This window comes from Thunnus maccoyii, chromosome 24, assembly GCF_910596095.1.
Source record: "Thunnus maccoyii chromosome 24, fThuMac1.1, whole genome shotgun sequence".
In the NCBI taxonomy this organism is placed as follows: Eukaryota; Metazoa; Chordata; class Actinopteri; order Scombriformes; family Scombridae; genus Thunnus; species Thunnus maccoyii.
The window spans coordinates 12,121,794-12,132,944 of NC_056556.1; the positions used below are offsets into that span (position 1 = coordinate 12,121,794).

Consider the following 11,151-nt stretch of genomic DNA (forward strand, 5'->3'; position numbering starts at 1 on the left):
AGATGTGTGGCAAATTCAAGTAAAAAGCACTCAATTGTCAGGCATTGCCCCCAGATGCTCCCTTTTCCTTGCTTTGGTCCCATGGGTGTTAATTTCGAGATCTGGTGACTGTGAAGGCCATAAAGCAAGTGATTCACATAATTTTTCATACTCATTATGTCACGCCCTTGAAGCATCTGCATTCACCATGTTTCTCCAATCATTTATTCAGGATTTTTTTTTCAAGTTGTCACCAGTTTGTCAACAGTTTTCCCTAAATTACAGAATACGCGCCACAGTTAAATGAATCCCTCTCTTTGGGGAATATATTTCAAATATTAATTTATGTAAAATCATTAAATAATATTTCACATTATCCATTTGACTGCGCACACAGACTCTGTTTTTGTTTTCCAAAACATTTGCAAATTTTTACTGCATTCCTTACCTTATTTATCATGGCTTGACGGTGAATTATACAAAAATAATTCTTGGTTGACATAGTAACAATAGTTGTATGTACAGGTGGTCACAGCGCCCCTAATACTTCTGATAATATGTGAAGTAGTATTAGTCATAGTTATATTTAATGATTTTGAAGGCAGAAGCGCATGTTTTACGCACTCATCCTCCTTATGTCTAACTTGACACAGAAAGAAAAACGCGTGTGCATGTGTTTGCGTGCACGCTCACACTCGTGCGCGGGCTGGCCGCCCCGCGTGCCCGTCAACCTGCCGCTTTCCTCCGCTGCTTCACATGCCGCCGTCAACATCACGACCTCTAAAGAGGAAGCAGACTGTAATGACCCAAGGCGACCCCTCTTCCACACGACTCACGATTTTCAGACACCGAACAACACGAACCGTCCTACTTTCTTTTTGGGTTTAAATCTGTCCTGGAGCCATTATGTCAGAGTTGGAATAATTTGAAAACTTCATCCCATTAATATTTCTGCAACACACGGTTATCATGTCAAAACCCCTCACACATAAGAGCAAGGAAACACACTTGATATGATTAAGAGAGTTCATTTTCATATAGCATAGAGGATTCTTCCTGTCTCTTCCGGCTGGGGGGCACCATGAGAAGAAAAAGTTAGAGAAGGATCACTCAAGGCTGGATTAGCAACTGGGAAAAGAGGGCTGCTGCCCCAGGGTTGGTTCTAATTTAATTGAAAATATGTGTAGGAATAGGCAGCACCCTGATTTACCACATAATTTATAGGTCCTGTAATGTCAAACTGTAGCTTTAAGACCTTAACTGTTTCAGTTTTCTGCTTGTATGCTGCATATTCCTTAATTAATGTGTTCAGTGTGGCTCATAAAAAATATGGAGCCAGGTATTACAGACAATTGTACAGGGAAGGGGAGGAACATTACCCCACACTAACAGAAAATGACATGATAGGGCACCATAGTGGAAGGGAGGAGTGCATGGTGTTTTTGGCTAAACTAGTGTCATTTAAGGCATATTATTGTTGTCCAGCAACATTTAAGGACCACCATCTCCACACACACTCCCCTCTGTGCTGGGAATACTTTTGAAAAAGCTGCTTGTGCCGACCTGCATTGACTTAACCACAGTCATGAAACTGATAATTATAGGGCTAAATTATACTTCTGGAAAGGCCCCCGGTGTAGCCCACGAACATCAGCAACCATAAATGTTCACCATCCAACAACTGAATTTGGCTCTAACTTTGGAGAAATTATGACTACATATCCGTTTAATGTAAAATTAATAGCCCTCAGACAACAATATGTTCTAAATACTCAGTAAAGAAGTTGTCCTAACTGGAGAAATAATGTAGAAATGACCATTGAAGTGGATTTTCCTAATATGATTTCATTTGATCATAAATTATACATACTATATGTGTGTAAGGATAATTGATATTTTCCTGGAACCATCTACGGCATCTATTGCACAGACTGAATGAAGTATGCTTTTGGCTGTAATAGATTCCTAGGTCTTTTAAATATGAATGTTCTTTTGAAGTTTGAAAATTGGATCAAATATGCCATAATTTAAACAAACTTTTATGTGCAACCTAGGGTGGCAAAAGGATGAAGATAATTTAGTTCTCAGAAATGCCACCCACATTGAGCAGCGATGATTCATAATGCCTTCCAGATGTTTCTTTTAAACTGTAATGATGTGACGCTGAGACATGAAAAAACAAGCAGGTAAAAAAGTATGTTAAATTTCAGGCGTACATATTAGTGGTGACATTTTCCTCCCCGATTTTGTGTTTTTCTTTGTCAATCTTAAAGTCATGAAATTACACAGAGTATACATCCTCGCCTACATCAGTAGTTTAGGCTTACAGAGTCCAATGACACATTATGCTATTATGCAGATTAGAGAGATGGCCAATCTTCTTCTTAACCATCCATAATTACAGGATAATGATTTCCTTTGTGCTGCAGTGGGAGTCGACAAGGCGGGAGGCGATCTTCCTCAGGGCCCAACAGGAAGTGCCACACGGGCTCCAGCTTTTAGTGACAAGGCTGGGGGTAATTGTCTGGTCCCAGCTGGGGTCCAGAAAGGTCAGGGGAAATGCCTGAGTCCAGAGCATTAAAAAAAAATCCACAAAAGTATCAAAGAGAAGAAAGCTCAGCAGGGATGCAATCAAAATTTGTATAATCTGAGGAAAATTACTTGCTTTCTAAAGGTTATTTCTGCTTCATCGGTCTGTAAGGGAAGAGAGTGAATTCAACACTGATTCATCACTGAATATAAGTCATATAGCCTACTGTCTTTTCCATGTAATGCAACTTTATTTTCCAACCAACAACCCCAAATCCACATGTGCTTTAGACAAACATATAACTGCAAAACTACTTAAAAAAGACTCAAAGAGTTAGCTTAATGATGATAAAAGGTGACGATAATAAATTAGGCCTCATTGATTTGCAGAGAGGTTAATGAGGAATCAAAATGTTTATGTTATGTTAGCTTTAATCTCAAAGTACATATGTGGCTAACAAATAGATCATTAGAGGACATATACGCCTGCAAAAGGCCACCATGTAGCTTTAAAAGGTCAAGGCTAGATTACAGACCCAGGGGCCCCCAAAAGCTCCAGGTTCACTGTGTGACAATTGGTCTGTGACTATAAGATCAAATGTAACTTTTCTTGGGAATATGCACTGCTAAAATATCAACTGACATGATAAGGGCATTAAAATGGATGGGTCCTACTTTATTATCTGCTCTTAGGGCCAAGTCTTGGAGGGGTCTTGTGTCAAAATGGCTTTGGGATCGTCATTATTTCAGCTGATATTTTGTTTAGGTTGTGTTTAATTATATTGTCACACAGCAAACCTTGGGCCATGTAAAATTCCAGTAGACCACGATGGGGGGCGCAGTAGCTCATTTTTACTCCCCTTGCAGATGAACTAAACCACCACTTGACTGCCATTTGACTACAATGTTTAGAGACTGTGGATCGATTTTGGAAGTTGAAATACTCCCATCTAATGGACAAAACCTGAATTACAAAAGATGATATTCACATTTTGGATAAGGGTATCATATCTTTCCAAAACTACATTGTTAAGTATTAGGAGGGTGAAGGGATGAAAGAAAATTCACCTTGCAGATTGTGGGATTGTGCATATGTGTGCATGTATGTGTTTGTGCCCATGCAACTGCAAATCAATGTACCTCCCAAGTTCAAACAGACAAACCACTCTGGAGACATTAGTTGCACAATTCAATGTGATACTTTATTCATGAACCTAGGACCATATATATATAACACTGTATAAATACTCTATATATTCTACTTCCTTCTGTGGTCTCAATAACAAATAACAAATAAAAAATAATATTAAAAAGCCACATGATTATATATAACAGGCTGTACAAAAATAAATAATGTTTGGATATTCTGTACAAAAGAGGAAAAAAAAACTTGATAGAAAAAAACAAATTGCCTTCGCAGAAGGCAGGAGAGACTTACTTATGAAGTAGTAGCAGGAGACAAGTCCCTCTTTAGGTCTCCACACACACGCACACACAGGCACACACAAACTCACACACACCTCTTTGGTCTTTGAAATGTTCCCTCATTGGAAGCTGTGTAGACGAGGGCAAGATATGGCTAAAGGACAAAGTACGATGTACTGAGGCATTTAGAGACAAATGGATGTTACAATGTGCCGCTGGCAAAAACAAAGATGAAGTGCTACAGGTTTGTGATAAATAAAATGTTGACTGGCAATTTTGAACAAAAAAAGACTATGAGCTATCTTATTTTCCATACCTGATGGGGTTAGCAAGTAGAATATGAGTTATTTTCTTTCATTTGTTTTTTATATACTCTGCAATAACCTCCCCCTCCCCACCCTTGTGTGTCTGTCCAGCCCAGCTTGGACAAACATCATATACATGTATTAAAAATTTGACACATACAGTCTCACAGACGCTCTCTCTCTCTCTCTCTCTCTCTCTCTCTCACACACACACACACACACACACACACACACATACACACACACACACAAGCATGACATTGGCACGGTAAGCAGCATGCTCTAAGAAATCAGGAATGTCCATGTGTTCTTCTCCTTGATGGGAGGCAAAATGTGCCACTGCTGTGCTTCAAAACCAGACAGGCAACAAGCCGAATGCAGTCTTTATTGCTGCAATCAGGTGGCAGTGCCACTATAGTTCAACATCTGGCCCCAAAATGGAAAGGGTAAAAACTGGAAGTTACAGATGCAGTCATTGTGGACCCATTGTCATGTGGGACTGTTGGATCAACTGGAACCCATGAAAACCTGCAGCATAGATGTAAACATTCTGCCTCTTTAGATTGTCTGTAGGAAAAAGGAGGCAGCGAAGATCAGAGTTTTTATCTGATGTCTTTCTGAAAGTTGGGTGGAGAGAAGGAGGTTAGATTGTAGAAGCAGTCCTTAGCAGGCACTCTGATAGCAAAGTTCCAGCAGGGGTCGCGGCCGGTCTTTGGAGTCACAGCTGTCATGGTTTAGCGTGCGCCCATCATGGCCAATGCAGCGCAGTTGGCGTTTGCGGAAGCCTCGGCCACAGGTTTTGGAGCATAGCGACCATTCTCCGAGAAGCCAGGAGGGGCATGCCTGGGAGGCACAGGAGCGTGAAGCCAGGGGACGCAGCTCCTCTGGACAATCCTTAGAGGGACGACCCTGAGGGTCCAGACACACCACCTCTCTCTGTTGCACACCTCCTCCACAGGTCTGGGAGCATGGACCCCACTCCCTCAGGGTCCACTCGGCTCCACCCACCTCTGGGATGGCATTGATGGACGGGCGGCGGCCTCCATTGTTGTTGGAAGATGAAGCAGCATTGTTGGGTCTTGGGGCGAAGTAGCTGTACTTAACCCGGGGCCTTGGAGCCTCCCCTACAGACAGCACCTGGATGGTGAGGGGCTCAGGGAGTGGGGCGAAGCTCCGGAGCCGCTCCAGAGTGGCAGAGGAACCACTGTATCGCAACAGTGCTCCTCGCATGGCGATGTCGGTCTCCATGGTCATCAGCTTGTAATCGCCATTTAACAAATAGGTACCATCTTGGCGACGCACTGCCAAGTAGCTGTTATCACGACGACCATTGCCAGGGGCACGTTGCTTGACGTCCAGATGGGTGGCACCAGCAGGGATAGTTACAACATCCTGGTAACCAGGCCTGAAACAGAGACAGACAGAGGTCAGATTTAGCCATAGAAATTGATTTTGACATACATGCAATGAAGACTTCACAGTTGTGTACAACTAAAAAGCTGCTAGATGTTTACCTGGCACGCTCCAGAGAGCCTGACACTTTCTTGCAGGTAGAACCGTCTCCACCACACACACCGCACTTATCAAAGCGCCTGTTTGAGCCGATGACACGATCACATCCAGCTTTGACACACTGGCCTTGAACACAAACTGAGGTGGAATCTGGGCTGCAGGGTGTGCCATCAGCCACCTGGGGGCAGCAGAGAGACACAGATGGAACATTAGGGTTATGTCTAGTAAGACTGTTATATAAGAGTCTGTGTCTAAAGGTAAAAAGTATTATACAGTATAAGTATTTTCCCCAGCAAGGCAGTAGCCTAGGGGCTGAGGGAAATTACAATAGTTGATCCTTACACTTGCAGGTCTGCACAGGTAAGATTACTGATATGAGATAAACTAGGCACCTGAGAATTTTCTAACAGCGTTCTAAAACAGAGTCATAAAAACACAGTTTATTAATATAATCTAGCATCTAGCAACTCTCACCTTAGATTTGAGGACAAAGAAGTATCCAGTTCCCTTGGCCCGGCACACCAACTTGCAGCGGTCTTTGGGTGACACTCCAGCATACTTGGGCACCCACTCAACACCCTCGCCTGAACCCAGTGACACTTGGGCTGACATGTCATTGTGGGCCAGGCACTGTTCCTCACGGAATGACAAGCCTGAGAAGGAGACAGAGAAAGGTCAGATTTATTGCCTATTTACCCTGATCTGCATGCTAACTTTCACACCAATGTGCAAAGTACATCAAAACATGACTTCTACATTTAAGATAAAGGAATTATTGCTTTGAAAACCAAAAAACAACTACACTGTAAGGTGCTATGTCTTTTTTTCCATAATATAAACCTCCAAGAAAGTGTATAGAACTGTTAAGAGGAAATCCTTATCCCAGATTAATTTTTCTCTTACCATTGGTATCAGGGCAGGCCTCCGTGTTACAGGAGCGGTACTGGATCCTCTTGCCTTCACAGTACTTTCCTCCATTCTTGGGCAAAGGGTTGTCACATGAACGGAAAGAATACTGCACTCCTCCACCGCAAGTTCGAGAGCAGTCGCCCCAGGGACCCCACACTCCCCAGCCACCATTGACAGGAGTCTGAAAACAGCAGACACATGACCATTACAATTTTGACCTAGGTTGATTGGTTCAACAGTGGGCAAAAAAAAGTAGGTATCAGCAAGTTTTGCTACATGCTATGCTGAAATGCTTTAACTGCTTTTATACTATGCAAAGTTTTTAGTCTCATTTATAGTGTGATTGGATTGACTCTGATTCCTACCTGGTGTTTGGCGGCTTGGCTCTTTGTGAGACACTGTCCAGCCAGGCAGTAGCTCTCATGCCCACATGGTGTTCCATCAGCCCAGGGAGAGTTCTTGGTCTGGCACACCAGCAAACCATTGGATGTAGTCACAGTACACCACAGAGCTGCACAGGTTGTGCTCAGGTCTGGGCAGTGCTGGGAGTCGTCGCCAAAGGTCAGCCGGCACTGATGGTCCGCGTCATAGACTGTGCCAGGCAGGGGCTGGGGGAGTGGCTGAGGCTTGACTGGCTTATCCAGCAGGCACTGACCATGGCCGTTGTCTAGGAAGGTGGTGACCATGAGGGCGGAGCAGGGGGACCATGGCTGCTGCTGGTCCAGGTTGGAAAGAGTGGATGCCATCATGTGGGAGCCCCAGTGGGCACCGTTGACCCCAGAGCACAGCTGGGCATCATCATGAGGCATGTTGAACACGTGGCCTGCAGCACAGACATAAAATAACAGTTCTTTGAGCACCTCTGTCCCATAAATAAGTTATGTATGTGATTAATACATTTTAGCTTAGTTTTTTTCCATTCTCACACTCGAGAACATGATCTATTTTCTACTTACCCAGTTCATGTGCCACTGTAAATGCTGCTTGCAGCCCATCATCCTCAATAATTGAGCAGCTTCTGTCAGGGTCGCACACTGTACCAACATCTGCCATTCCAAGAGTATCACAAGAGTGGGCACCACACAGATCCTAAATGGGCAGACAGAGAGAAAAATGAATATATGAATACAACTGAGTGCTTTTTTTCTAGCTCTCTCTCTGTTAGTTTCTCTGTCTTAACACACTTATTATTTTTAAGCTCCAACTTACCGTCCTGGTGAAGAGCACGGCAGTGTCATAGTGCTCAGGGTGGCGGTCACTTGGAGGGTTGTGCTGTCGCTGCCACTGGCAGAAGTTGCGGAGGGTCATGGCAGCATTAGATGACACCTGTGGGCCTCGTTCCTCCTCGTACACCACCAGCAGCTTCACCACTGCCAGGCTGATGGAGTTGTGGATGCTGGGGTGGCGGTAGAGGCGGGAAGCAACAGCCATGATGGTCAGAAGGTAGGGTTTCAGCCCGGCACCATGAAATTCAGCCATGGACTGGTCGGCAACCAGCATGATCTCAAGGTAGCGAGGGGTGGAAACAAAACGCCTGGTCCTCTGGTGAGCTGAGGGGAAGGAAAAGAGAGACAGAGAGAGGTCAGACCAAACCAGGTTCTTAGGTCATGTGAGTTGATATCAGGTTTCAGTACTAATTTCTGCTTGCACTGTAACTTTTTGGACTTATTTTAGATTTTCACTATATCTGGAACAGTCTCCCCACTGCTAAACTGTGTCAGTGTTCTAAACAGGAGCAACAAAGGCTCAGTTTTTTCAGAAGGATAGAGGCTCTAAAGAGAACTCCGGATGTGCCTGGAGGAGCCTGGCTGCAGTGACTCAGCGTCATACCACCGGCGGCTCCTCCTCCTCTGGGTCCACATTCCTAAAATGACCTTTTCTGGCGGAAAATTATGCGAGTGAGAAAGGGCAAAGGGAGAAAATCCGTTCTAGGTAAAAATGTCTGCCGGTGCGAGTTGTACCAGGAGGCGAGTTTACATGTCTCAGCGCTGCCGGGCTGTGGCTGGCCCCAACCCCGCTACTCCCCTCCCCTCCCTCCGTCCCTCCTCCTTCTCTTTCCTCTCGGAAAAGTATGCCCCTTCTCTCCTCTCCTCTCCTCTCTCCTCTCCTCTCCTCTTCTCCTCTCTCCTCTCCTCCCCTCCCCTCCCTTCCTCCTCTCTGGCAGTGCATAGACGGCGCTGTCAAAAAGAGAGCTGATTCCATTGCTCATGCTGTGCATCCCGGCACAACTTCAGCTGATTGTAGTTGGGTCAGCATATGTATTGTAGTCAGTGACTTGTATATAAGATAAGTATTTTTATTGTTTACTGAATGAATTTCATGATATTCTATAGAGTAAATAAATCACTTTCTCGGTGTTTCCTTGGCCAATTGTATCATCGCTGGTCTGAGAATTTGAACTCAGTCTATTATAAAATAGATAATAACGTGTAAAATGTGCATAATATTTCTGCAGCCTTACCTGTCTGGTCTGAATTAGCTGCTCCGCGCTTGGCTTCTTTCTCCAGATTATTTGGCACCCTCTCCTCGTCCTCGTTGACCCCACACTTGGAGCTCCCCTCATCAGCCAAAGCTGCCTGACCTCTCCGGCGAATCGTGTGGACATCATCCTCATTACCCTGAAAGTCACTGGAGTTAAGGGGCTGAATAAAGTACTCTTCACCCTGAAAGTAGAATCCGCCCCTGAGTCCGTGGCACAGGTTGAGCGCAGCGGCAGAGTGCTCCTCTCCGTTCACCGTGCCCGAGAAGAAACAACCAGGCTCGGATCCGCTCATGGGTTCCTGTGTCGGTTCGGACTCGGGACTCCCCACAATGTGGAAGACAAAACCCGGCGCCAAGAAGGTCTGGTCAGGCTCTAGCTGCAAGATCAGCTCCTTGCCAAATACGTCCAACCGGTACACCCTCATCTCCGCCTCCTTCTCCTGCTCCTCTGTGGAGAGAGTCCGCCACGCTTCGGTTTCGCTCTCGGACCGGGCCGTAGGGTCTAGTCTGACCGGCACCACGGTGCTCTCCTCCCAGGCGCTGTGCGCCGCGCCGACGCACAGAGCGGCGATTAAACCAATGGAAACTTGTAAAAACCACATCATATAACTGAAATCCGACAAGTGGAAAGAGAAATTGATAATAAAGTCTCTACGAGAAAACAAGTAAAATCCTTTAAAGGGGTTTCCACTATTAGCTACAACCCCCAAGTACTTTAACTTCCACAAAACTGTCCCCAAAATTACGCACACGCATAAAAATCTAAAAAGGGATCAAATCCAGTGCAAAACTCATTTAAAGTTATGTGCAGGTCTGACTTGTTGCAAAAAAAGTCCTTTCATTAAATGAAAATAAAAGCTGGATCTCAGCAGTAAATTCCAACAGGTCTCTCTCAATCTTTCCTTCTCCAAAACTCAGCAGATGTCTCAGTTTCTAGCTCTCTCTTTGAGATCGGGGGCAGGTTTTAGCTCTGCTGACCCGTCTGGTCTGTTGTCTGCTTTTGCCTTGCAGTCAGAACTGAGCCGGTCCCTCCTATATATCCCCCTGCCCCAGGACCACCCCTTCCTGAGGGCCCTTTGATCTCAGAGGGGCCAAATCCCGTGCGCAACGAAAACGCACCAGCGACCTGGAGCGTTGCCAATAATAATCAATCATTGTAGAGGATAGAGAGCTTTGGGCAGAGTAAAAGTTTTCCTCTTCAAGCCCTGCTTGTCTGTCACAATATGTACATATACACTCATAACTCCTGAATATTACTGAATACTGTATATTCCATTAATATTTCTCATACAGACCAATGGATAATTTCACACAAAGCGCCTTACATTTATAATATAGTGGCTAAAATAAAACCCCAAACCTCTAACTTCTGCACTGTTGCATTGCTCCACTTTCTGACTTAATATGTGAGCTACATACCGCTTATTAAGCCTATTCCAACATAAATTATGGTGACAGGCAGCGGCTGATGTGGAGCAGTGTTGTAGTGTCAGTGCAACTGGAGAAGGGAGATGGCAGCAGGTCGGGAATGGTAACCATATCGTGCTGGCCAGGGCTCCGGGAGCCGTACTCACCTCCTCCGTGCCAAGCCGGCTGTGGTGCGCCGTGGCCGGGTTCCGCAGCTCCGCTCCCCGGGGAGAGGGAGCAGAGCGGGGCCTCTGAGGTCTTAAGGTGGAGCAGGTCCTCCATCGGGCTGCCTCTACGCTTAAACCAAGGCAGAGAGAGCCCCTGTCCTTCGGCTTCTTCCCCCGCCCGCCCGGGCCGTTCCTCCTCTCCAACAGACAGGAAGAGTTTACACTGGAGTTTCATTAAAAATAACTGGCAAAGCAGCAAATCCATTATCTGCAGTGCACAGAGAGACATCACAAATGAGCTAAACTCCACTCACAGCAAAGAGAAAAACTTTTTTAATTTTTAAAAGTCAGAGACGGTTTAGGAACAGCTATTTAATATTAAAAAACTGAGGTAATTCATCAATGTTTTGACAGAAATCATTTTTATATAGCTCAAA

At 45.0% G+C, this 11,151-nt stretch overlaps 1 protein-coding gene across 2 annotated transcripts; it reads right to left on the bottom strand.

Moving 5' to 3' along the window:
- Positions 1–3,707: 3,707 nt before the first annotated feature.
- On the bottom strand, positions 3,708–10,328 carry adamts1 (ADAM metallopeptidase with thrombospondin type 1 motif, 1). 2 transcript variants are annotated; one of them, XM_042404848.1, is made up of 8 exons: positions 9,121–10,328; positions 7,869–8,209; positions 7,616–7,748; positions 7,025–7,482; positions 6,654–6,840; positions 6,225–6,403; positions 5,753–5,928; positions 3,708–5,643 (listed from the first exon to the last, which is right to left on the bottom strand). In XM_042404848.1, the coding sequence occupies exons 1-8, from the start codon at positions 9,743–9,745 to the stop codon at positions 4,902–4,904; spliced, it is 2,841 nt and encodes a 946-aa protein (XP_042260782.1). In that variant the 5' UTR covers positions 9,746–10,328; the 3' UTR covers positions 3,708–4,901. The 2 variants fall into 2 exon arrangements, with proteins under 2 accessions (XP_042260782.1, XP_042260783.1); XM_042404849.1 differs by lacking the exon at positions 9,121–10,328 and adding an exon at positions 8,621–8,642.
- Positions 10,329–11,151: the final 823 nt, after the last annotated feature.